Source organism: Ascaphus truei, chromosome 9 (genome assembly GCF_040206685.1).
Source record: "Ascaphus truei isolate aAscTru1 chromosome 9, aAscTru1.hap1, whole genome shotgun sequence".
Classification (NCBI taxonomy): Eukaryota; Metazoa; Chordata; class Amphibia; order Anura; family Ascaphidae; genus Ascaphus; species Ascaphus truei.
The window spans coordinates 11935497-11962560 of record NC_134491.1 but is presented as its reverse complement, the minus strand read 5'-3'; the positions used below and the strand labels follow the sequence as shown (position 1 = coordinate 11962560).

The 27064-nt window shown below is 42.1% G+C and overlaps 2 protein-coding genes across 4 annotated transcripts in view; one reads left to right on the top strand and one right to left on the bottom strand.

The window, feature by feature from the left end:
• The window catches only part of LOC142502408 (ras and Rab interactor 3-like), a 31388-nt gene extending 22097 nt beyond the window's left edge, over nucleotides 1–9291 (top strand). For all 3 annotated transcript variants that reach the window (XM_075613345.1, XM_075613346.1, XM_075613347.1), the window contains 3 exons: nucleotides 1656–1970; nucleotides 6940–7068; nucleotides 7282–9291. In XM_075613345.1, coding sequence (XP_075469460.1) covers nucleotides 1656–1970; nucleotides 6940–7068; nucleotides 7282–7481 — 644 coding nt within the window. In that variant the 3' untranslated portion in view covers nucleotides 7482–9291. The remainder of the gene's footprint in view (nucleotides 1–1655; nucleotides 1971–6939; nucleotides 7069–7281) is intronic.
• LOC142502409 (putative G-protein coupled receptor 139) lies at nucleotides 7211–20331 on the bottom strand. Its single transcript, XM_075613348.1, has 2 exons — nucleotides 19279–20331; nucleotides 7211–11564 (listed from the first exon to the last, which is right to left on the bottom strand). Exons 1-2 carry the CDS (start codon nucleotides 19400–19402, stop codon nucleotides 10609–10611), a joined length of 1080 nt encoding a protein of 359 aa, XP_075469463.1. The 5' UTR covers nucleotides 19403–20331; the 3' UTR covers nucleotides 7211–10608.
• Between the last annotated feature and the right edge of the window lie 6733 nt (nucleotides 20332–27064).

Here is a 27064-nt window from a genome sequence, read left to right as displayed (position 1 = left end):
GACTCTCCAAACCGGACATTAGTGACGTCAGGCGCGTGCAGTCAGCCATGTGACAACCCCAACGGCCGCTTAAGGGGACCACAGATGGAGGACGCAGGCATTGTGGACTCACACCAGGCAGCAGATGCTGTATCAAAGAAACCTTTATGTGCCCTGAGTGTCAGTACCAGATTGTGAGTACCCACTCAGGGGGGACCTTTTTATTTGTGTGTGGTGTACTAAAGTTTGTTTTTAACATACTGCACCATTAGTCCCCCCTCTTTTCTCTTCCTCCCCTCCCTCTACCCTACCAACGGCTATGAGTGGTGCTGCTGAGATTGGACACCACCAAGAAGCTGCTGGCAACCAGTGACTCACCTGTCCACGACACACTCTCTCAAGGAATGTTCTGACTGTTCTTATCCAATATGTTTTTTTTTTATGCCACGGAGGACTTTAATATGGTCTGTTAAAAGGTCTCACGACATACATCAAATCTGCTTTTCTCCAGGACCAATATGCTACCGAGAATATTTTTTCACAAAACCAGTGTGCAGAACATGGGTTTTTGCAGGCAAAGCCCCACTTTCTACTTCCCCCTTATCTTAATTGGCTCTAACAAGGACAGGTTTGACTAAAGGTTGAGTACACACTTGATTGACAAGTGTGCCCCCCCTCCCCCACAATATTCTGATGACCTGCTTAAAAGAAAATTCTTCCTATTTCCAAATAAACAAAAACAGCCAGCAACTTTGCCAAACAGCATAAAGCAACAGTAACTTTGCTTTAAGTCGGGTTACATTTGTTTAAGGTAGATGTTAGTTTTTATAAAATACAATTGATTATGCCTTTAATTTATGCATGGGGGTAAAATCTTTCCCAGCAAGGGTGAGACTGTTTCACATCAGATGTTATAGGGACCCGAGTGGGTTAGACTTGCTATGCAGTACTGTACTTATAATAATAGATGTTAGTTCCCAGAATGAATGTGTTTCTGTGGTTTTCCAATGCAATTTGGGGCTTCCGCTCACAGTGATGTCACCTTCCTGATCGTGTGTTGTGGTCACACAATTTTAGAATATATTTCTTCTCTGCACACACACAGTACTGGCAGTGACCTTATCCTGCAGCTTCATTTCCTATAAGCCGTAGCAATGCTAGCAGGCTCGGTCTAAAAGGTTCTGCCTACGCAAATACAAGATAGAAGGGTAACGTTGAGAGACACAGAATTTGCTGTATCTCATGTGAGCATCTTAAAACTCCTTCCTATTGTCATTGCTCGAATTGCAAGCTGACAAATATGGCGCAAAACTTGGAGCAAAGAAGTGTATACATTGACGTGAAGAGACACAAGATGCAATTCGCGTAAATCACCCCCATTGAATCAATAAGAGTTTAGCTGCTCATATGAACAAGTCTGGTTTTATGGAAGTAGAGTCAGCAACCCATGTAGGGGCACAGCAAGGATGTCAACCTCAAATGGTTATAATTGGTGATATTTCACCAAAAAGTAGAATTTTAATAGAAAAGTGCCACTTTGTATTTACAGTCTTTGGGATGCTGATGCTAAAAACTGGCCCCAAATAATTAAGACTCAATGATGAGATGACAGATCTGGGACATAGGCTTTTTGCCTTAACTGGTCTAAATATTTTACCCACCTTTGCTCTCCTCAGCTGCCATCATCGAGACTTCTCTGTACAAGTGTGTGTTGAAGCCTCTCCGAGATATTATTCACTCCCAGTTACTCAACATTCACAGCAAGGATGGGTCCCTGGCCAAGCTACTAGCCAACCAGCAGAAGATGAAGGCCAAGAGCCTGTCCGAACCGGAGCTACGTGCAGGGTTGCCAGGGTCCAGCACCATGGAGAAGATCCAACAGAAGTTCTCAATTATGCATGTGGCCTACTCCCCAGAGAAGATGATCAGACTCTTGCTGAAGGTCTGCAAACTCATATATGAGTCAATGGAGGCCTCTAGTGAAAAAAAAGGTACTTCATTCTCGTCTGCAACTATATATATATATATATATATATATATATATATATATATATATATATATATATATATATATATATGTATATATATATATAGCGCAATCCTAAATAGCTATAAAAAATCAGGATAATTTATTAAGGGCAAAAAAAGCTTGGTTGCTGGACAAACAGGTAAAAACAAACAGTATAAGCAATAAATCACAGTGAATGAAAACAAAAAAGGATAAAAGAATGGAGGAAAAAATATAAATCAAAAAAATGTGTCCAAAATATGTCCAATAGATCTATTGTGAAGGAGTAGCACTGTAGATGATATAACACTTAAATGCATAGCAATGAATGTAGCAACAAATGGGGAGTAGGAGGACCTTGGTGTAGATCAATGTGGATAAACAAAGTAGCAGTAACAGGCTGATAGATGTGTCCTGTATAGTGGATTCCAGATGTAAAGGATAAAGGCAGAGGGGGGTAAATGAACGGTCTCACCAGGTAGTGTATCTGCGATGGACCCCAGGGGGTCTCCGCTTCCCTCCGTCAACTGCGGCAGTAATTTCAAGATGGAGATGATCACGTGACGCTGATCCGGGTATCACTAGAGACACAGTCCTGCCTCCTGTATACCCCCCCTCCCGACAGCCAAATTTCTTCAATCAGAGAGGTAATGTGGCAAGTAGAGTGATCACTGATGTAACCACTAGATGCCAGACTCAACATGAACTGCAGCCTTCCACTTTGTTTCTCTGGTGTATGTTTGACTACTGTTCTCCACTCCTCACTCCTCACTCGTTGCTCGGCCCTCCTCCCACAATCAGCTTTTGGAGACAGTGACGTAACCTACGCGTTTCGTCAGCTGTTGCACTGACTTCTTCAAGGGTGTGACCTAAGGAGTTGGGAATGAGCCTTTATAGGGCTAGTTAAAACCTGATAGGTTAATTGAGAGGGAGACACACATATATATATATATATATATATATATATATATATATATATATATATATATATATACAGTGGTTGACAAATCACCAAAAAATCTATTCGCCACACAAAAAAATCTACTCGCCACCTAGTACCAAACGTGTGCTGCTTGGGCCAATATTTACTCGCCCGGGGGTTAAATCCACTCGCCCGGGGCGAGCAAATGTATAGGTTTGTCGAACACTGTATATATATATATATATATATATATATATATATATACACACATAGATACATACATACATATATATATATATATACATATATACACATATATATACATATATACACATATATATATATATATATATATATATATATATATATATATATATATATATATATATATATATATATATATATATATATATATATATATAATACTGAGTTAAGTTATGGTGAGTAAAAAAAGTGACAAAAACCCTCCACAGCAAAGCAAATATGCAAATGTAAATACAACTGTATGCTCATCTGCATGTCTTAGGCAGGGTTGCAGACCTGCATAAGACATGCAGATGAGCATACAGTTGTATTTACATTTATATATATATATATATATATATATATATATATATATATATACAGTGGTTGACAAATCACCAAAAAATCTACTCGCCACACAAAAAAATCTACTCGCCACCTAGTACCAAACGTGTGCTGCTTGGGCCAATATTTACTCGCCCGGGGGTTAAATCCACTCGCCCGGGACGAGCAAATGTATAGGTTTGTCGAACACTGTATATATATATATATATATATATATCCATATAATTTCAACAGAAGTATAATATAAAGATAACCAATATAAAATACTGGAAATAAACAAAAATAAACTACAAGAAACTTAATATTATTTAAACTATAACCAATATTATATTAAAATAATCTAAATTTGAACCAATATCAAAATATAAATATACTGTATGTATTAAATAAAAAAAAAATATTACATTTGAAAATAACAAAAATAATAAAAATATATATATGTAGATATAGAAAAAACATATATAAAAATAATTGATTATAATTTAAAAATAAAAACACAAATTATTTGTTTTTTAAACTAAATTACGTTCCCTACCCACTTTAGGGTTTACCAAACCATCAGGCTACACATGTAAGTGTTATATCATCTACAGTGCTACTCCTTCACAATAGATCTATTGGAAATATTTTGGACACATTTTTTGGATTTATATTTTTTCCTCCATTCTTTTATCCTTTTTTGTTTTCATTCACTGTGATTTATTGCTTATACGGTGTTTGTTTTTACCTGTTTGTCCAGCAACCAAACTTTTTTTTGCCTTAATAAATTATCCTGATGTTTTATAGCTATTTAGGATTGCGCTTTTTTTCCCAAATTTTCTAGGATAGGCATATCCTCATTAGAGCTGCATCTTAGTGGCCTATTTCCCGTTAATCAGTACCTGAGATTATATTAATTGATCACATATATTTTAATCTCTTTGTGCTAGCCCTAGCGCTGATTTGTTTTTGTTTTCATATATATTTATATATATATATATATATATATATATATATATATATATATATACCATAATACTGAGTTAAGTTATGGTGAGTAAAAAAAGTGACAAAACCCCTCCACAGGAAAGCAAATATGCAAATACAACTGTATGCTCATCTGCATGTCTTAGGCAGGTCTGCAACCCCACCTTTCACCATTATCACCCAGCATACAGCACTTCCACTGCAGCAAGGGATTCTGGGAAATGACATGCAAATGAGCACACAGGGCACTGCGTGCTCATTTGAATGTCATTTCCCAGAATCCCTTGCTGCAGTGGAAGTGCTGTATGCTGGGTGATAATGGTGAAAGGTGGGGTTGCAGACCTGCCTAAGACATGCAGATGAGCATACAGTTGTATTTGCATATATATATATATATACAGTATATATATATATATATATATATAACAATCATTAAGGTTGTGTAATACGAGCTTGAGACAAAAGGTGGCACTGTGTGCTCATTTGCATGTAATTTCCCAGGATCCCTTGCTGCAGTGGAAACGCTGTGTGCTGGGCAATAATGGGGAAAGACAGGGTTGCAGACCTGTCTAAGACATGCAAATTAACACAGTAATATTTACAGTTGCTATATATATATATATATATATATATATATATATATATATATATATATATGAAAAGGGGGAAGAGAGAGCGCACACCCATAGCGTTAAAAAGTAAATTTAATGAGGGGAAGGGAAGGAGGGGGTAAAAATCGCACTTACAAAGGTACAATAAAATCAAGCATATCGTGATATATAATCACCACCATCCGGTTAATCTCTGCAGCATCTTGGGGTAATTCCTATCTTGCAGTACCAGGATAAACGTCCCAATCAATGTCCAGGGTAAGTGATCTCCTAAAGACCTGTATTGGAGTCCTGGAAAGTAGCTCCGAGAATGGCAAGCCTCTGCAGCAATCGCGCGGATCAGTCAGTCCCAGCGCGCGGTGATGACGTCAGTGTCCATGCGTCTGACGTAATGACGCTCCCTCATTACGTCAGACGCATGGACACTGACGTCATCACCGCGCGCTGGGACTGACTGATCCGCGCGATTGCTGCAGAGGCTTGCCATTCTCGGAGCTACTTTCCAGGACTCCAATACAGGTCTTTAGGAGATCACTTACCCTGGACATTGATTGGGACGTTTATCCTGGTACTGCAAGATAGGAATTACCCCAAGATGCTGCAGAGATTAACCGGATGGTGGTGATTATATATCACGATATGCTTGATTTTATTGTACCTTTGTAAGTGCGATTTTTACCCCCTCCTTCCCTTCCCCTCATTAAATTTACTTTTTTACGCTATGGGTGTACGCTCTCTCTTCCCCCTTTTCTTTTAGATTCCCTGTGGATGTGGTTTGTCCACTTTGAGAGCAGCCGGAGACCCTCTACACCAGAACCAACATCATCTATTGGACTTTTTTGAGGACTGGTTTTTACACTCTTTTTCTATTTGGATTATATATATATTGCAATATCATTGTCATTTATTCTTATGGTTTACAGGTTTTATTATTATTTTTATTTTTCATTTTTATTTTTTGTGTTAGATAATATTAACATATTGTTCATTGTACTAGTTTATACAGTGTTGAATTATTACAGCCAGTTCTATTGTATACACCTAATACCATAAGCAGAGGAGCAGCTTTTTTCTTTTGTTTGATATATATATATATATATATATATATATATATATATATATATATATATATATATATATGTGTGTGTGTGTGTGTGTGTGTGTTATTAGGGTCAATGTACATCCTCTTATGGTGTTAAAAGACTGCCCACCCACTTGTCACATAAACTGTTATTCCAGTCACCTGAGGTATCTCCTCCTTGTCTGTATCCTAATATTATATATATATCTATATATATATATCTATATATATATATATATATATATATATATATATATAGATATATATATTAAATGGAAATATTACTGTATGCTCATTTGCATGTCTTAGACAGGTCGGCAACCCCGCCTTTCACCATTATCACCCAGCACACAGCGCTTCCACTGCAGCAAGGGATACTGGGAAATGACATGCAAATGAGCACACAGTGCCACATTTTGCTTCCAAACCATATAACATGGTCCCCTGTAAGCTTTTGCTTGCTGCATTTCACAGCTTTGAGCACAGCCTGGGTAAAGATGCAAAGCCAGTAAACCCACCCAAAGACAGCCATGTAATATATATATATATAATAAAAAATGAATAGACAATACCGTTCTGTGGCCAACAAAATGCTTTTATTTGTGCAAGCTTTTGAGATACACTGATCTCTTCTTTCTTTCAATGTTACATTGAATAAAGCAGGCAAAGGGTTTACTCAAAAACCGTATATATATATATATATATATATATATATATATATATATATATATATATTTATGTACACATAGTGATGGTTTTGGTAACCTGCTAATCTTTCTCCCAGAAGCCTTTGGCGCTGATGACTTCCTGCCAGCTCTGATCCACGTTCTGATTGGCTGTGATCTCTCATCTGTGCAGTTGGATGTGGAGTATATAATGGAGCTTGTGGATCCTTCTCAACTCCAGGGAGAAGGTGAGGAATCTCCTGCCTCCTGGTGCCACTAGGAGTTTGATAACAAAGCAAATATAAACGTAATAAATATGTCACTGTCATTTACTTACTCTGTTCCAATGTGTGACTAACCCTTTAACCTATTAAAAATTAGGTCACTGTGGTCCTTTATGGGAATGAACTTGAAGTAAACCAATGTAACCTTAATATACACGCTGATTTGTGTTGTTTCAGGGGGTTACTATCTGACTACGCTGTTCGGAGCCCTATATCACATAAGCAGCTTTAATACAGTATCAAGGCAGCTCAGCGTGGAGGCCCAGAACTCGATCCGCCAATGGAAACACAGAAGGACAATTCACCATAAGCATGCCATGCAAAACAGTGCCACCCTGATCAAAAGAAAACAAAGAACTCTGACCCAAAATGTCTAACTTTGGAGACGCAGTAGACACAACAGGGCACATTTATATGTCTATTTCATATTGTGCAAACTTCCATTGACATTAATAGGACATTGAAAATGTTGTATTAACATAGTGATATATTTTAGAGCAAATCACGAGGGAGTCTTCCAGAGATATCAACCACTAAAGGTTTTGAGGTCCAGGAGATGTCCTGATGTTAGAAATCAGTGTGACTCACAAAAAAAATCTGTGAGAGTTCTGGTCTTCATATGTACCTGGTTCATATGGTCTTTCTACAAACCAAAAATTAGACAAATTGTAAAAAATCACATTCAAACACTTTATTCCTTTCACCCTACAAATCAGTAATTTAATTTTGCCTTAAAACAGCAATATATATACAGTATGTCGTTTTTTAATATTAGACAAGCTGAGGGGGCCTAGGAGTTGATCTGGTGTCCCCGGACCTCCAAGGACCCTTGATTTTCTTTGATATTTTGTTTATGCCAGTTTCTGACAAAAACAACAAATATGGCTGCTGGGTCACCAATAGAGAGCTATGCCATCTCACATCCTTATCATGTGAGCCAGAGAGAGGCTACTTTACCCTGAAACAACAGCTACAGTAGCTTCTGCATTGTACTTGGGCTAAAGGGGGTATATTTTATGCAGATTTGATACATGATGCAACAACAAAAGAGCTATTGATAGGATATAAGGAGCAGTAATTTGCTTGTTAAAGGTACAATCCCACATAACCGCCCAAATAACAACCTTTTGTAGACACATTAACAATTGGATTGGCTTTCTTAAACAGATCTATCTGTGCTAAAAGCAAACAATTGGCTGTTTTGTTTTTCTTAAAATTAATTGCAAATTGCATACTTTAGGGAACTGTCCAACAAGTGTTTTTTTTTTTTTAACATGCCGTTCTTATCAGAGTCAATAAAGATAAGGTGAGGGAAATGGGCTTGTGTAAATGTTTGTTGAACACACAGGGACATCAAACAAAGTTGGACAGCCAGAGGAAATCAAAGCCCTCCCAAGTCTCATCTCACCATGTTTACCAAACTTTAAATAATGATTTTAAATGACTGCACTATAGGGGTTACATTTTGGTAATAAAAGTATCAATCGCCCAGATGTGACCCCTTAAACATGTCATTGTCATCAGCACACTTTGGTCCTACGAGGTATTGCCCCTTTAAGACAACATTTGCTCTGTTATTTAACTGCCAGTCATGTATGGAGAAAACAGTATTTTATCCATCTTATCAGTGGAAATCGACTTCCCTAGAAAGATTTAATCAATCCTATAGTAATGTGTTTCTGCCTTACTTATTGTATTCAGCAAGTAGAGAGATGTTGATGTAAAGCACAGCCACGAATTCCAAATCAGCATGGGACCGGAACAAATGATACAGGTGAACACTCCAGGTGATACAGGTGAACTTGCTGTCATCCAGTATTATTCACACATATTGTGGAGGATTTCTAACCAATTTGGATGCATCACATCGCTCTCTTCCTTACTTATTGTATTGTATGAAAAAAATAGTTTGCTTCTATATTCCAAAATTAGATTGTAAGCTCTTTGGGACAATGACTTAAAATCTATATGTACTGTACAGCACTGTAATAACAGAAAAAATATTATTTATAATGATTTATCCAAGAATAAAAATCCCATTAAACGCAATGTGATTTTCCTTCCTTACAGAGAACTGGTGCTGTTTTCCATACCATGTTTTCTGCAGAGACAGATGAATAACCATTTGAATGTTTGACATTTTGACTTCATTCCTAAATAATATTTGAATGTTATTTTCAACACAAACTTGATGAAATCAATTAAAAATAAGATATGGGGCCTCATGCAGAGAGCATCGTTATTTCAAAACTCGCCATTTTTTGTTCATTTTCCCTCAGAAAACGGCATAAAATGGCGAGTTGCGAAAAACGCGCCATTTTTTTATTTCTATGTTTAAAACTCGCCTCGCGGCTGGCGAGAACCTCAATCATTTTTAAAACTCTCCGAATGCAGAGAGGTGCGAACGGCAAGTAGCGGCTGTTCGCGCCAAAAAAAGGCGCGATTCTCGCATTTTTGCCGCGCCACGAAAATATGGCAAGATGGCGCTCGCCGCCTATAGTAAAGGGGAAAAAAAAGGCGCGAATTTGTTTTTACACGTTTCTGAAGCGCGCATCTCGCCAATTTAAACTCGCCACACGCATCCATGTTAAACATAGCAGAATTCGCACTTTTCTGCATATGGAGAATAAAACTCTCCAAAAAAGCTACTTTTTATGAAATTCGCCATTTTTAAAATTCTATCCTCTCTGCATGAGGCCCTTGGTTTCCAATTGTATCTTTTTATAAAATCCTTACTTACACATTCATTAGTTTTTTTGGCTAATAAGTAACTGTCTCTTATCTCCTTTTGTTATTTCAAGTCTGTTGTTGCAAAGGCAATTTTAATTTGATGAGCACATTTTATATCGCCCACATTATTAACTTTTTATGACCCATGTTCATTACAGTTATTGGAAATTGGCAATTGACTGAGATGTTCGTTTACACCATGTTCCTTATTCTATATCACATAGACCTTCTAAAATTATGCTAGTGATTTATTGATTTTGTGGAAGATATGAATTAAAGGGTCAGAATGACTACAGGACCCAAATGACAGTAACATGTTTAAAGTGTTAGTTCCACATAAGGCCAAAGCCGCCTATTAACAGCGACACATTTCATGAGTTAAAGAGTCAATCCTAAATAATGATAGTGATATGTATGCAAAAATACGTATTCTAGTTTTATTCTAGACCTGGATGCAATAAGCATTTTTATTTTTAAAACCTGTCACTGTCATTAGATCCCTGTGGTTTACATGGAGTCAACCCTTTCATCCATTAAACATGTCACTGTTATTAGTGAGCCATTAAACACATAATCAAATAAACATGTCGCTCTTATTACTGTCATCGGGACCTTCAAAATGATTTATTTTAAACAGCAGGAAAAACATTTTATGTTAATTAAAACATAAAGGATTGTGCTTTCTTAATGCCTCCTATTGGACAGAAGTTACATATTAATTTTGCAATACATTTCTTAATATCATTATTGTGGAAGATTTGTTATTGCACCATCTTAACCGTGAGAATCTTTGCCGTAGGAGATCTGAAAGATAACAGCAATATTTTTCTTCCTTTGCTTGTCGTTTTTGCACGGGTTAATTGCTTTCACCACGCTAAGTAATTCCTTGCGAAACCTGGATTGTGTACAAGCATAGAGATACATGTTTATAGCAGCATTAGTGAGGTCAAGCATCGTACCGATGTCTGCAGCAATGTTAATGCTCTTGCTATAGTCTTTCCTATCTATTTTGTAATGCAATGTCTTGATGATGATTTGGGTAACAAAACGTGTGATGCAGAGATAAGCAAAGGTAATTGAAACGGTGACCAGGAGCACCACGGACTTCAGCTTCTGCCTCTTTAAACGTGTGAAGGATGAAAAACTCTTGCAATTCCGTTGTAATTCACTGTGTACTTTATTACTGCGGCAGATTTGCCGTAAAATCAAACCATTGAGCGTAAAGATGATTATGTATGGTATAATGTAGACAAGTGTGGTTTGAAACCACACCAGCCCTTCAATATAGATGCTCGGCAGCTGAGTATTATACGTGCAGATAAATCTTTCAGTTCCGTTCAGTTGCTGGGACTCGTTTGACCAAAAGTATGGTATTGAGATTAAGTGGCTACAGATAAAAACAGATGCTATGACATATACGGTGCATTTTTTACTACACATCTTGGGTTTTAGCTGGTGAGTTTTGATTGCAATAAAGCGTTCAATTGTGAAACATACCACCAGCCAGATAGAAGAGTTGTAAGCTCCGTAGCTGAACACATCACGGATCATACACCAAGGGGTCCTGCACCAGAACGGCTCTGCAGTATAGTACTGAAGGATCATTTCAACAATGATGATATGGAGGAGGACCAGAGTATCAGCGACAGAGATCGCCATCATGTAGCAACGGCAAGATGGAGACAGTGCGCAGTCCCTTGTCCAGAAGATCATGAAAGTTATGACATTTGCTATAAAATAAGACACAAAGGTTCATTAAACCAAAGAAAGAAATGCAATAGTTCTAGTAGAAAAATATTACTTCTACTTTTTTAGTTTAGACACCAGGAGAAGCACTACAGTTTTATGTACATATTGGAGTACCACTACTGTTATTTACAACCCCACAACTACCACTGAGTTTTTATTAACAAGCCAAGCATACCTCTACTTTTTATTTTACAGTAGAAATCAAATCGTAACGATACTTTCTAATTTACAGGAGTAACCAGGAGTAATGCAATTTTTTTATTTGAACACATAGGGGCCTATTGTAGTATCTCCAAAGTGTGACAACAGCTTCTAAAGTGTCCTTGAGAAGCGAGTTGGCATGCTTTGCTATTCTGTAAGCCCTTCTCACATGTCCAAACCATGCTCTGAAATTCGAATCGGTTTGTCAAAAAAGCCTGAAACTCGCATTTTTTGCCCACAACTGCTATTCCATTAGTTTCATTATGCAAACCGCTTCTAAAAACTAGCATTTTTTTTAGCACCACCTAAAGGGTGGTGAGATAGGTACGGCAAGTTACATCCAGATCCTAAAATATGGGTTTGGCTGAGAGAGCAAATAAGTAAGACTACGTGTGACGGGTAGCTAGGCAATCAAATAAAGTTTTAAGCCCGTTTGGTTACCCCTGATCCGTGTGTTTGGTTCATAGAGTGTCAGTTCTTGAGCCCAGGGTTTGTACATGCATAACTTGTAATGTGCGGCAATAAAATATGTTATGTGTTTTTACCTTCCCAGGAGTGCCAGCAAGCAGAGACTGTTGTGGTGAGTTTCAAGGGGGGGGGGGGCGGGGGGCTGCGGAGAAAGTGTTCTCAGAATGTGCCTAGCAAGTAAGGGTCCGGGGTTGCTGGTTCCCATTAAAATGTACCCAGGAATCAGGTCTAATTCCTGGATACATGTAGGCACATGTCCCAGAATATCTCCCCTTGAAAAAGCTTTCGCGACTTACCACTAGGGGTTCCCTGCTTCAGCACACACCAGAAAGGTAAAAGGGGCATAGGGATGTGAGGCGTCCCTGAACCAGTCAAGGGGTCTCTAGGTTAATGGTGATACCCAGTAAATGCCCAGGTAACCCAAAACCTATATAGGGGTTCATGGGTTGGTTCCCTGTTTCAGCTTAGACCAGAAAGGTAAGAGGGTCATAGGGATGTGAGGTGTCCCTGAAACAGTCAAGGGGTCCCTAGGTTAATGGGGATACCCAGAAAATGCCCAGGTCACCCAGAACCGGTTTAGGGGTTCTGTGGTGCTCCAACCTTACATATAAGGTTGTGAGGGGATTCTTACAATCCGTACTAAGTCTAGGCAATAGTGTGTGGGGAATATGGCTAGTGAAAAATAAAGTGCAGCTTTTTATTCGATTTCCCATACCAGAAAGACTTAGGTTTTTAAAGTATATATTTTATTAACAAAGTGCGTTAAGTACATGTATACTTTGTGAAAAATAAAATGAGGCACAGGGATGAGACGTGTTCCTGTAGATGCGGGGATCCCTAGATAACATAGGGGTACCCCAGTTAGTGCCAAGGTGTCCCAGAACCTGTATTGGGTTTGTGGGCTATGGAAGTCCCCTGTAAAGTATAGAAAAACCTGACCTATTTAGGGACTTTTGGGGTTCCCTGTATCGTAGAAACTCCAGATTTTGGGATTGTACATTTTAGGTGGGATATTGCGGTGAAAATGTATTCCTTTTGTTTGCAGGAGTGTGGGGGGCCCAGCTACTGGTGGTTCCATGATTATCCCCGGCGTGCAGGCACTATTTGTGGGTTCGCGGGGTGAATTACATTGGTGCTGCACCGTTGTGACGGTAAGGGGGTAACCAGGCTCACTAATAAAGGTGAAGCCCTCTTGGTTGCCCCTGAGTCACGTGGTGGGGTCCTAGAGTGTCAGCTCTTGGACCTGGCTGTCGTGTATGGACTACTATGCATTGTATGAAAATATGTGACAATAAAGAATTGTTGTGTTTTTGCCTTTCCAGGAGTGCCAGCAAGCAGAGATTACTAGGCTATGAGGTTCAGGGTGGGTTTTGCGAAGAAAGTCTTTTCAGATTGTGGCTATGTAGCGGGGTGCCAGCGTTACTGGATACCCCAAACAGGTAGCCAGGAATCAGGTCAGATTCTCGGATACCTTGAAGCACAATGCTCCGGTCAAAATCCTACCCTGAAAACGTTCTTGCAGCTCACCACCAGGAGTCCTTGCTTCAGCACAGACCAGAGAGATAAAAAAGGGCATAGGGATTTGTCTATCCCAAGTATAGTCAGGAGTCCCTGGTTTAGGGGGAGTCCCCCACGGTATATGTCCAAACCCCCGGACCCGGTATAGAGGTTCGGGGTATCTACAACTATGTATAAGGTTGCGAGAGTGAAATTATTTCTAAGTCCAGCTTCGGTACAATTGAAGCAACCCTGAAAATTAATCTAAGCGTTATTTGAAGCAACTTTTATAAAAACTTTTTATAGGAAGGTCTAGGAGCTCTGAAAATGAACGTGTGTGTCTTTTTAGTAGATCCTAGGGGATGAGGGACTTAGAAGAATTTTGTATGATTTTTATGAACATGGTGTATAACAGAATATATGTATATGCCCTGTATATGAACTGGGAATTTCCAAGTCTGTGGTTCCGAGAGACCAGATAGCCCCCAGGCTTGGTGCCACTGTGTCTGGTCGGGTCCCGGACTTGAAAGTCTCAGAGATGCCAAGATGTTAGGGTGGGCGGAGTACCAGAGTTACACTCAAGTACCCACGTCCTGACATTAATAAGGGCTATCCGGCAACCATTTGCCCAGCCCTAGAATCTGAGGAAAACATACAGGACCCCTATAAGCTCATATTGAACCCCCAAAATAACCACAATATATATATGCGTATAACTGTCAAAGAGAAGTGCTACTGAGCATGGCAATATATATTTAAAACCAGAGACAGAACATGAAACACAGACAGAGCCCAGTGCTACATCCAATGACACAGATACACGGTACAGTGCCTAAATATTTATATATTGAATAAAATGGTCTTTTAATTTAACTCTTTGGCCAAAGTAAGGACCCTTGAGACGTGGTTTGCCTTGGAGGGGGTCAAGGGCTTACAACACTTTGGCCAAAGTGTTAAACTAAAAGAACATTTTATTAAAAAGATATCTATATCTATATATATATTTAGGCACTGTACCGTGTATCTGTGTCATTGGATGTAGCACTGGGCTCTGTCTGTGTTTCATGTTCTGTCTCTGGTTTTAAATAACTAGAACCTGAGGAGCCTGGCATAACGGTGGGGTTCAATATGCTAAGTGGCTGAGGTACCAGGTTGGCGCATGCCCCTTAGCATGCCCCTTAGCAGAATTGAAATCAGTGCCCGGCCGGTTTCAGAGTACCTGCAAATCTGTGATAGGCTGGTAGGAAAATTCCCACGTGCCTTAGCGGTTTGTGAATGGGACTGAAAATCCTATAAGAAAACTAGCAGCCAATCAGGTCAAGAGATTCTAAGCACCAAGAGAGCAGCAGCAGATTTGAATTGACCTGAGAGAAATAGACGTGAGCCGGCTTCAGAAATTTCAAGGCGAGAAATTTTCTAAGTCCCACTTTTCGGGGCCAAGTTCTCCGAATAGATCGTAGCGGTTGCGGCTGGAACTACAAGTCAAAAAGAGTACCAGGACGATAGTACCAGGACGTTTGGTACTATCTTCCGGTCAAGGGATTTTGGCATCTCCGGAGCAGATCCCCCAGTAAGTGTGTTTCCCTCTGTATAATTGTACACTGTGTGTACGTCTGTTTCAATTAAATAAATTACAATTTGTTTTATTCCTTGGTTTTGCTCAATGAATGATCCCGGTTTAAAGGTGTAATTGTCTGGTCTCCCGTGTCAACCGTGTCCCCCAGAATCCTGGTTTTCGAGTCCAGATATCTCCAACCAATTTCCCACACGTATATAAGGTTTCCCAAGTTTTATACTTTATTAAAGTATGATTCAGAGGGTTTTATACTGTACGTATAAAAATCCATGCAGTCAGCCTAAGCATTTGCATTGGAGACATGATGTCTGCCTAGCCATCTGGCCTCAAAGGGAATCCAGGATGTGAAGAGGTGTCGGGCCATTTGGTAGAAATGAGGGGCAGAGGAAAAGGCCTCAACAGCCATTTGGGTTCTTTCAGACTGCGGAGCCTTCCCTGCAGATATCCATGCACCTTTCTCTGACATCATCAGCCAGATGAGCCCTGCTCTGATTGGCTGCTGAGAATGTTCTCACGCTTCTGGGGTAGTGTTCTGTGAATGAAACTCAGAGGTATTATCAACCCCTGCACATATGAGATTTTGAGTTCTCCAAGATTCTAAGCACCAAGTTCCAGTGAGTTAAAAAATTCCAGCTCTGGAGAGTGGAGAGGGGTGGCGTCTGGAACTGCAGGCTGATTTCAGTTCCAGTACGTGCAGGCTAAATCTCAGTCAGGTGAAAATCCTTAGGTAGTATTTCATGCACCTAGGAGAGTATAGTTTTGTATCCCAGTTCCCAAGTAAGTGTGAGGATTCACCATTCCGGCGGTTCTGTCCCCTTAACCCTCACCTGTCCACCCGGATCTAGTGGCACTCAAAGAGGGAATGTCAGTGGTGGTTCACATGCGTGGCGCGCGGGCAGTGCGCAGGCTCCTTCTGTCTCTGCGGTTCCGGTGTCCAGGGTGCGCGCTCCCCCCGGCAGCATCGACGCGCAACACATGCGCAGTACGCACTCTCCCCAGCATCCTGTGGTCTCCGCCCCCCGACTCCGCCCCCACTCTGACGTCGGAGGTACGCGGCACAGCGGTCGCACATGCTCCTCCCTTCTCGGGTCCCGCCTCCGGTCCCCGCACTGACGCGGGTGCCGTGGAGCGCACGAGTGGCGCGTGACCGGGTTGTCAGCATGATGCGTGGGTTACGTGCGCGCGCACGCTCTCTAGAGGTCCCACCCCTACTCCTAATCGGCTGCACAATAGGACGCACCTGCACGATCCAGCAGCCTATCAGTGAGGGCACCTCCACTTCCTGGTTGCCTCCCATTGGAGGGAGGTCCTATTTATACCCTGTCTGAACTCTCATTCATTGCCGAGCATAACTCCTGTTCTGTGACGCTGCATCTCACTGCATCCTGCCTTGTCTGCCTCTATCTTGCTGCCTGACCCTGCCTTGGACGTGGAACTTTGTGATACTCTCCTGCACTGACCCGGCTTAGAAATACGACGATCCTGCTCTCTCCTGCACTGACCATGGCTTTGGCTTTACGAAGACTCTACTTTTTCCAATCCTGACCCCGGCTACGTACCCCAACGATCCGCTACTCTCCACTCCTAGATCCGGCAAGTACCACCTTTACGCTGTCCTCTATAACCCTGACCCGGCTTGCAAGACTATCATACACTCTAGACGCACCCTCGCGGTTGTGGTCGGCGTTCTATACCAATCCCTACCTCAGCCCTGCGGTCGCGCCTCGTTTGTGGTGAGCTACGTGTTACAGTAAGTGTGTCTTTTCTTATGTAGTTTGTGTAACATTGTGTGTTTGCCTTTTCCTGTGAATACAGTTACAATTTATTTAATTAACTTCTTGTTTCTCAATGTATTATCTAGATAAAAAGGTGTAAATGGCCGTGACACTACGTGTTGGAGTTAACACCACCATTCAGCGTCTAAAGCAAGTACAAATCAGGCGAATTGGCTGTTAAACCATGCGATTTGTCACTTTTTTTTTAAAGCGGTTTAGAAGAAGTGATTTGAAATAGAGATTACCATTTTTTCTCACATTTCATTCTGCTTCTTGTGAATATGCTGAACCATGCGGTTTGACAATGACAACTTCCGAGCTTCTAGAATAAGCCCCTTCGCGTATGCCAGTTTCTCCGTTACAAACCCAGATTGCTACTTTCTCATTTACTAACCTGGAGTAGCACTACTTTTTATTTGCAAACCCAAACTACTGTATACTACTTCTATATTTGAAAAACAAGAGAAATACTACTTCTTTATTTACAACATGAGAACAACAGGGGGAGGGGTAGGGAGTGATCACAAAACCATACTAATTGGGTGAAATAAATAGATAAATGAATTGGTAATTGTGTAGTGGGTGCAAACTGTGAACTGATAAAGTGAATCAGAAAAAGGAGGAGGGAACACAGGGTGATTGTGGCCCTCAAAGAATTCACCTAAATGCACACCACTATGTATATAAAAATTAACTTTTAATAAGTGATTACTTAAAACATATATTACCGTAGAATGGTAGGTATAAATTAGCCAGCGAGACTATAGTTGTCCCTGAGGAAGCTCCTTTGCTGGAGGGAAACGCGCGTTGGACGCGCAATGTTGCCAGTCTCCTACTTGGAGCTGTTTTAATGTAGTGGTTAATGGTTCCTGGGTCAGTGTGCACAGTTCCTGACACTTGGCTAATTTTAGTCCTGTGTTTACATGCCAGTGTGTCTCTGCCTCCACCTCCTACCTAGTGCACTATGCACCTTCGCAGTACATATGCCTGAGACTCATCATCTTTGGCTGCTGTGAGTGTTAGTCCCTCACTCATGTTTTATGCACCTATTAAACTTATCCTACGATTTAGAGAGGTGTATAATACTATATCACAGGATTAGGAGGGCTGGCTACATATTCACCCATTTTATATAGTCTCGCTGGCTAATTTATACCTACCATCTGGCCTGCTAGCTGACCCAGAGGGGTTCACACCCTGACTTTTAGCATCATATGCCACCCATATCCCACCTTCATTAGCAGGGTATTGGGATAGCAAGCAATATTTATGTGTTGGCATATATGCTTGGTATCTTTGGTTTAATTTATTTTTAATTCACGTTACACCATTCTACGGTAATATATGTTTTAAGTAATCACTTATTAAAAGTTAATTTTTATATACATAGTGGTGTGCATTTAGGTGAATTCTTTGAGGGCCACAATCACCCTGTGTTCCCTCCTCCTTTTTCTGATTTATTTACAACATGACTTGATTTCTAAGAAAAGGAGACCTGAGGAAGAAAGTAAAACTCTTCAAACATTGTCCTTAAATATCAATTGTTAGTCCAAATAAAAAAGTTTTTCACCTAATACTAAAGTATTAGTTTATTTTGCACTTAGAAAAGGAGAACATGGATTATTTTTAATATAACTCCATCTATTGCCATATAACAACTCCCAATAGCTCTCCCCTAATTCCTTCTATTGCTCCTTATCACTCATACAGTATTACCCAATATAAACGCTGCCCATACTGTAACTCCTCTAATGACTCCATATAAATGCTCCCTATACCGCCTTTTCTTGCTCCATATAACCGCTCCCTATACATGTAACTTCTCTTATTGCTCCATATAATCGCTCCCAATAAATCCTGCTGATTGGCATCACCCAAATCCATAGCTGACACACACAGGGGCAAAATAGGAACAAAAATGCTTGATACATTAATGCTAAGTGATTCAGGAGGAAAAGTCCTTTTATGAGGTGATTTATCAGTTTCTCCTGCTGCAAAACCTTTGCAAAATACAGAACTATATTTATAATAGTAAAATCCAATTGGATTTCAGCCCCCTCCTCCCCCAGTTGTGCTCACATTGATACACAAAGTAGTAATATAATTACAAAACTGCCTAAATAAAAGAATCAAGTTTTAACATAAAAGTGCATAAAACAAACAAAAATATCTACTTACATGGAATTCCAATGGTAGCCAGAAGTGGATAGAATATTTTCTGTAACCTTATCATCCAGTGTTCGTCATTCATTATGAAGCAACAATGGAATCCAATTAAAACATGGACAATACAGATATACATAACATATTTTAAGTAATTTTCTTGTGTATGAATCAGCGTTCAAAAAAAATAAAAATGATTCCCACGAAGCATATGTACTATTCAATGCTAGCACTTTGGTGACAATGAATTTGCAATACATTCAAATTTGTATCAGTTACTGTATATGTTATGGCTATCGCATCTTTAATCAAATCCCCAACTTATTATGGCAAACACTAAAATGCTACAATAAAAAAATAGTTAATTTTTAACCAACCCTACCACATGAAGGCGCATACATAAAACAGTTTTAAAATAGCATACTGATCAGAATAGGATGACAGAGAGATAATCAGATTTTTTGCTGTATTTAATAAAATGCCATACTTCATTTAAACATGCAATCCTCCTTGGATCAAAACAAAAGCAATTTTTTTACATAATAAGATTTATAAAACAAATGACATCCTTATAGTAAACACGAACATGTTTCCTTTGAACATTAACATTTTTTTTCTTTTCAGAGAAAGCAGAATACTTTCGTTTTCTAATCACTTCCTTGTCACAAGACTGAGAAACAGATTGTAAAGGAGAAGAGGAGGATACTTTTATATGCGGAAGGTCCTGCTCAATAAAGTGACCTCACATAAGGGAGGAGCTCAAGTAACATTTATTCAGGTGAAAATAATTGTAAAATCCTTCCAAGCATCAAACACCCAGATTTCTCAGTTTAATTAATACTGTCACACAGATTAATTCATACAAAAAAAGTTGGGGGAGCGGGGGATGCAACACCAGAGGAGAGAGAAGAAAAATGGACATACAGTAGAACAGCACTGTATGACAGTCGGGGTTTAGTAGTGTAGAACCTCCAATATTAATACTCACAAATGTAAGGCTAAGGCCCCGCTGCCTCAGACCACGCGCCCGCACTGCAGACAGGCGGCGCGTGGAGAGGCAATTGGAGCTTTATCCGGTCCAAAAGGGACCATTTTTGCGATCTGGGGGGGGTGAGGGGGGGCGTGGCCAAAATGGGTGGGGGCGTGGCCATGAGGTGGGGGGGGGTGCGGCCATGACGTGAGGGGGCGGGACCGCCCGTCAGCCATTCAGAGCCTCAACTCCTCACACACAGGCACACACTCAGGCACACACACAGACAGGCACACACGCACTCAGGCACACACAGACAGGCACTCAGGCACACACATACACACACAGACAGGCACTTACGCACTCAGGCACACACATACACACACACACACACACACACACAGACAGGCACTCATGCTGCTTTCCCGCTACACTCTCCACCCCGCTCCCGAAACCTCCCCTGCTCATTGGCTCACAGCCACACCACGTGATGCGTCGCCGCTTGGGATTACAATTCTCTTGAATCCCCTGGCGGCCGACGCGTCACAGCGTGTAGTGAGCTGTGCAGTGAGGGGGGACTGGGACCGGCGCGGGAGGATTCCCCTGCTGGTGGGGAAAGCTCGTGCTGCGCAGCGGGTCCCAGCCCTAAGAGTTATATGGGCATATCCAAAACTGTGGCAAAATCTAGTAAACGTGGGTGAATGTAACACTCAGTTCAGCAGGACCCAGGGGAAAGAAAAAACCTGGATAGTTCAGATGGTGTAACGCGTATCTCACCACAAACGAAGCGCGACCGCGGTGCTGAGGTAGGGAATTGAGTAACGCCAACCCACAGCCACGTGGGCGCGCCTAGAGTGTAGATTGGTCGTCCAAGCCAGGTCAGGATTGGAGATGTAAGAGTAGTGAGGGTACTTGCCAAGTTCAGGATAGGAGAGTAACGGATCGTCGGGGTAAGTAGCCAGGTTCAGGATAGGAGAGTAACGGATCGTCGGATCCTTAGCCACGGTCAGGACTGGAGACTGGTCGTACAAAGTTGGATCAGAAGTAGAGAGGTGCGGTGTCCAATGTACAAGCAGGGTCAGGCAACAAGAGGTTAACAGGTAAGGCCTCAGGAACTAGAATGCAGCAAGGCACGGCATCACACTAGACTATGCTCAGTAAGGAAAGTCAGAACAAGGAAGGTATATAAAGGGAGATTCTCCAATAGAGAGCCAGAAGAGAACCAGGAAGCGGAATCCTATTGGCTGCTGGTGCACACAGGTGTGCCCTATGATGCAGCCTAAGGAACGGGGGCGGGACCAATCGTGCGCCGACCTACGCACGTCACGGAGGTCAGGGAGCGGATCCTGGAGCGCACGTCACTCCCATGCCGGTCCTGTCTGTCAACAGAGCGGGGGCAGAGCTTAGGTCGCGTGTCAGGAGGGAGGCTGGACGAGCGCACCCTACGCCCGCGGGAGCGGGGGCAGAGTCAGGGCCAACAGATCGAGAGTCAGACCGCACAAGATCTGCGCGCGCGTGTAACTGGACCAAGTGACTGCGCATCCTGGACGTCCATCGCAGAAGGGCCTTTAAGGTGTGGAGATGGTCAACGTCCGCCAGGATGGCAATTCCTTACAGTACCCCCATCTAGGAGCAACCTTCGGGCGACTCCATGATGGTTTGTCTGGAAATTTCGTGTGAAACATACGAAGTAGTCTGGCTGCGTGAACCCGATGACTCGGAATCCGGGACCTTTCCTCTGGGCCGAAACCTCTCCAATGCACCAGATAATGCAGTGATCCTCTGGAGATTTTGGAATCCAGAATGGATTGTATCTCATATTCAGTTTGGCCTTGGACCATAAGAGGAGAAGTAAAAGGAACAGGAACGGAGTATGCGTTCTGAACCACGAGTTTGAGAAGAGAAACGTGAAATACAGAGGGGATCCTCATGGGAGGAGGAAGAGCGAGTCGATACGCAACCGGATTGATCCTCTCGGAGACAAAGAAGGGTCCAAGAAATCTGGGTGCGAATTTCATCGATGGGACCTTCAACCTGATATTCCTGGATGAGAGCTAGACCTTATCGCCAGGTTTGAGGTCCAGAGCAGGTCTGCGGTGGCGGTCTGTCTGAGTCTTTTGCCTATTGACTGCTTGCCTGATGTTGACCTGAATCCTTTTCCAAAGATCTTGTAATTTTCTGATCCTGTCATCTGCCGCTGGGACCCCTGAGGAAGGTAGAGTCAGAGGAAGAGTAGATGGGTTTAATCCGTAATTCACAAAGAAAGGAGACTCTAAGGTTGAACCACTATGTGCATTGTTGTGGACGAATATTGCCCAGGGTAAGAGTTCAGCCCAGTCACCTTGGGAATCCGATACATAACAGCGTAAATATTCTTCAAGAGACTGATTGGTCCTCTCCGTCTGACCGTTAGTCTGTGGGTCGTATCCAGAGGAGAAATGGAGAGCGATACCCAGCTGAAGGCAAAACGAGCGCCAGAACCCGGGAAATGAAATGAGAACCTCTGTCAGATACTATTACCATAGGTACTCCATGTAAGCAAAAAATCTCCCTGATGAAGATATCAGCTAATTTGGGAGAATTGGGGAGACCCTTGAGGGGTATGAAGTGATAGAGTAGGAGATAGTTATCACAGCTCTACCTTAATATTCATTAGTATATAAAGGATATGGCGGTGCATGGGGAATAATAGATATGTTTATCAAATGACCAAGAATGATCACAAAAAGGTTCCCACTAGTTTGCACACAGCCTAAATAACATGGGCAGTATATAATTGAATAATTTTGTCCCAGCATACATATAATGCAGAACCCAGGAGGGATAAAAATACAAAAATAATAAAATTGTATTAATTGCTTATAACTCTTCTAGGTGAAAAAAATATGTATATACTGTATATATACACCAATAAAATAATTTAAAAACCACTGAAGTATGCCTGTTTTGTGAACCATACATATGAATATATGCATGTATATGACCTTATTATAGTGAATGCATAATCTCGTATTCAAATACCCTATAATCTGTGACAAGAATATGTCACCGATATAAAAATGTTGATATCTACAAGTGGATAAGGTAAGTATACGTTTGTTCACAATATGAGCAAGAACAAACCAGTATATAGTCTGTAATTAGATGACCCTTCACAGTGGGCTAAACGTGGTCTAATGGTCTGTTAAATATATACACTTACTCCCTATAAATAGGGTTTATACATACAAATAATAGTATCATATACTGCACCGACACACTTTATTCGAGCAAATACCCGGTATGTACCTGGCAGATACCTGGAATGCGCCACTCCTCACCTCTGACAAGCCCCGTTGCATTTGCCTTCCCAGCCTGGGTTCATGCCTGGCTGATGGGTGGCTGATCTGTTAAATGAGGATGATTAGGATTTAATAGGCTGCAATGCTTCGCGTGTCTACCAGATGGCATAAATTCATGAATTGTAATGCAGTGTATATATATATACTGTGCAGTATTGCAGCCAGCGGGAATAAAATGCTTCAATCCCTGCCTGAAAAATAACTCAATGTACTCGGGCAGAAAACAGTCACAAACCTCAATACACCCGGGTATACCCGAATTCGTGGGACTAGCCAAGCTCGAATAAAGTGTGTCGCCAGTGTATATAACAATTTCTTTAAAGTATGTATCTACCCAAATGTATCCATGGGTTACAGATCATACAACATAATGTTCCCAAACTGTGACAAATAGTAGCAAAAACAGATGCGATTGTAACCATCACATACCACATGTGTACTTTCGTTTGTGCAGGCTGAAGCTATATCCAACAAGTACAGTAATTATAACAGTCATACAAGGGGTTAATTCCCTCGTTGCATACACAGCACTATGTTATGTGCATTCTTATGATGTGATATAATAGCTGAGTATTAGTGAGGTTAACCCCTGCGTGTAATAGGATTAATACAACCGTATATCAGCGTCTGTGCAGGGTCTAGATCTTGCCCGGCATACTGCATACTGCTCCGAACCAGCTGACGTCATCAGTGAGTGCGTCGCCAAACAACCCGACGATCGTTTCGCGCCATTAACCGGCGCTTCTTCAAGGGGGAGGAGTGTACATGCACTCCCGTTAATGGAGCTTTTATACCTCTCCTGGGGGCGGGATTAGGAGCGTCTATATTACGTATTAGTGTCCCTATTAGTTGGGTCCCGTATGTCCTGAATGTAATCAGAGTAATTGCACATAGCACTCAATCTAATGCTATGTTATTGTTTATAGTGAATAATACATGCCTATGACAGGCGTTTCTCCACACTAGAGTGAGATCCCAGTGATTGGTCAGTATTTATAAATACCAAATACACCTGCACAAAATACCGGAATCAGAATAGTGACATTTCGAAAGTACCAGCAGAGTAGGGATAGTATAAATACAGGGCAGGTAATAAGGGTAACAGATGTACCTTAGTGATGCACTTTAGTGATTCACTACAATAGTTATTCAGTCCTAATTATGTAAAGGTGTAGGAATGAGAACTTACTATCTGGACCGTCCCTAAGGTCAATACGGTCCCTCTAAATATTACCGTATTTAATCTATCTTCTGGTTCCGCCCAGCCTCTCCATTGGTTGATGGTTTCTTAAATAGCTGCCTTGCTCACTCACACATTGCTGAGCATAATCCTATGTATCCTGGAACCAGGGTCACGTGTGATGTGTGAATAGCTCCAGTTAGCTTTAACTCAGCCCCCTTTCCAAAGCACACTATGGAGAATAGGAGGTTGCTAGGGCAACCAACACTGACTAGGGCTGTGTAAACAACATATGTATCGATAATGTTGCTGAGTGCGCGCGCACCCAATCCTCTTGGTCGTCCTCCCATGACGCTAGCTCCGCCTCCCATCGGCTGCAAGCGATTTCCACTACTCACCTGCCTGACTCCAACTCTGGGCACCTGAACCTATCCCTGGGCTTGCTCAGACAGGCCTCCGCTCCACCTCTTGCTCTCATTGGTCCTCCTGCATATATAACCCGTCTGCCCTCTCCTTCCTCGCTCTGCATAGTTCTTCTGTGGCTTCGGTTGTTCGGTCGTCTATGCCTGGCTCTCTTCTGTATTACAGCTCTAGTTCCTGTCCCTGCCCCCATTGGATACCCTTGGATTTGATCTTGGCTCTCGTTGACTTCGTGTACCTCGCTACTCCCTGGACTCAGCATTGGACCTTACTATGCTGCTCTCTCCTGCCCTTGACCTACGGCTCTCAGATCTCTACCCTCGGACTTCTGGCACCCCGGACACAGCAAGTATCAAGTTAACCCTTTCTCACCAGGCCCGGCAACGCATCATACCACACTCCGGGCACGCCCTCACTGCAGTGGGTGCATGTTATACCCTTACCCATCTCAGTATTGGGGACTGGCCAAGTCTGCGGACATTCAGGCATTACAGTTGCCTTTCACATGCAGCTAGCTGCTGGGACAGGGAAAATAACATGCAGCCAAACTAGGAAGACATGAATCCTATGAGCTGCAAAGGGAGACAGAAAAATATGAAATCCTGTTCCAGGACACTCCCCGTCTGGTATCTGGAGATACCACTATATGAAAAAATATGTGGAACATATGTGAATACATAACAGTACATACTGCTGCGGCCAGCTTCAACCTAACAAATGCTCGTAATTCTCCCGTAATTTTCCCGTAATTGGCCGCGCGCAAGCCGTGAGCGTATCTTCCCCTCCCCTCTACCGCCTCTGCCCGCCTCTGCTTCGCGCAGCGCTTCCCCTTACCCCACTTACCTTTCACCCTTCGGGGATGCCGGGGGAACTCGGGGATGCCGGGGGAACACTCGGGAATGCCAGGGGAACTCGGGGATGCCTGCCTTGTGTGACCGGTGCCATGGTGACGCGCGGCACGCGCCGGAAACCAGCCGCGTCTGCCCGAACATTGTAATCACATTGCGGTGGCGGCCGCTGAAGACTCAGCTCGGCTGCCACTGTAACATAACAATGCAGTGTTCATATCCACATAACGAGTTGATACCGGCCGATACCACTGGCTTCAAATCCTTTAGCCAAAGTCTTTTAGTAAGGGATGCCAGGTGGATGCATAGCTCCAGGTTAACTGGTTGCACCACAATGTCTTTGTGCAAAAGTCTCTGGCACTGTTTTCTTCTAAACTTATGGGGAACAGTCCCTTTGTCTCTGTAGTTTTCTCAACAGAGGGCATCACCTTGTGGACGTGCCAGTCGTGGTAGTCTGTCACTCTATCACCTGGCATTTGGCAGAAGGAGATGGCCTTTGACTCCTTGCGGAAGCGGATCAACACTCATGGAAGACTGGTTGTCAAGTCTGGTCAAGTGAAGAGGGCGTCGCTCAGGGAGACTCCCTGGGGCTGAGCGCTGGAGCTGAACACTACCCGGATTTGATTGCGTTTCTGGGGGTGGTGGACACCAGATGATAGGAGGTACCAGCATTCTTCAGCTTCATTCAGTGAGCCCGCTGGTTCTACGTATCCGCCAAGTAATATCCTTTGCATAAAGTCCACAAGGTGTTTCTTGGTCTCCGGATTCGTTTGTAGGTTACGACGGAGCGAAGTGAGCCTAGACATGGCGTTGTCTCTGTTTGGGAGGCGTCCTCTTGGTGAACGGAATGGTAGTGGGGTCACCCAACTGCCCGATCTGTCTTTGAAGAGCTCCTTGACCGTTAACCTCAGGAATTCGCTATCTTCCATCGATGGTGTTTGCTTGTCGTCATCCCTTGTTGTCTGGAACGCTGTGCACCCTAGGTCATCGGTACATTTCTCTTGCATGAGAACATCTCCACGTATTTTGGTGATACGCCTTT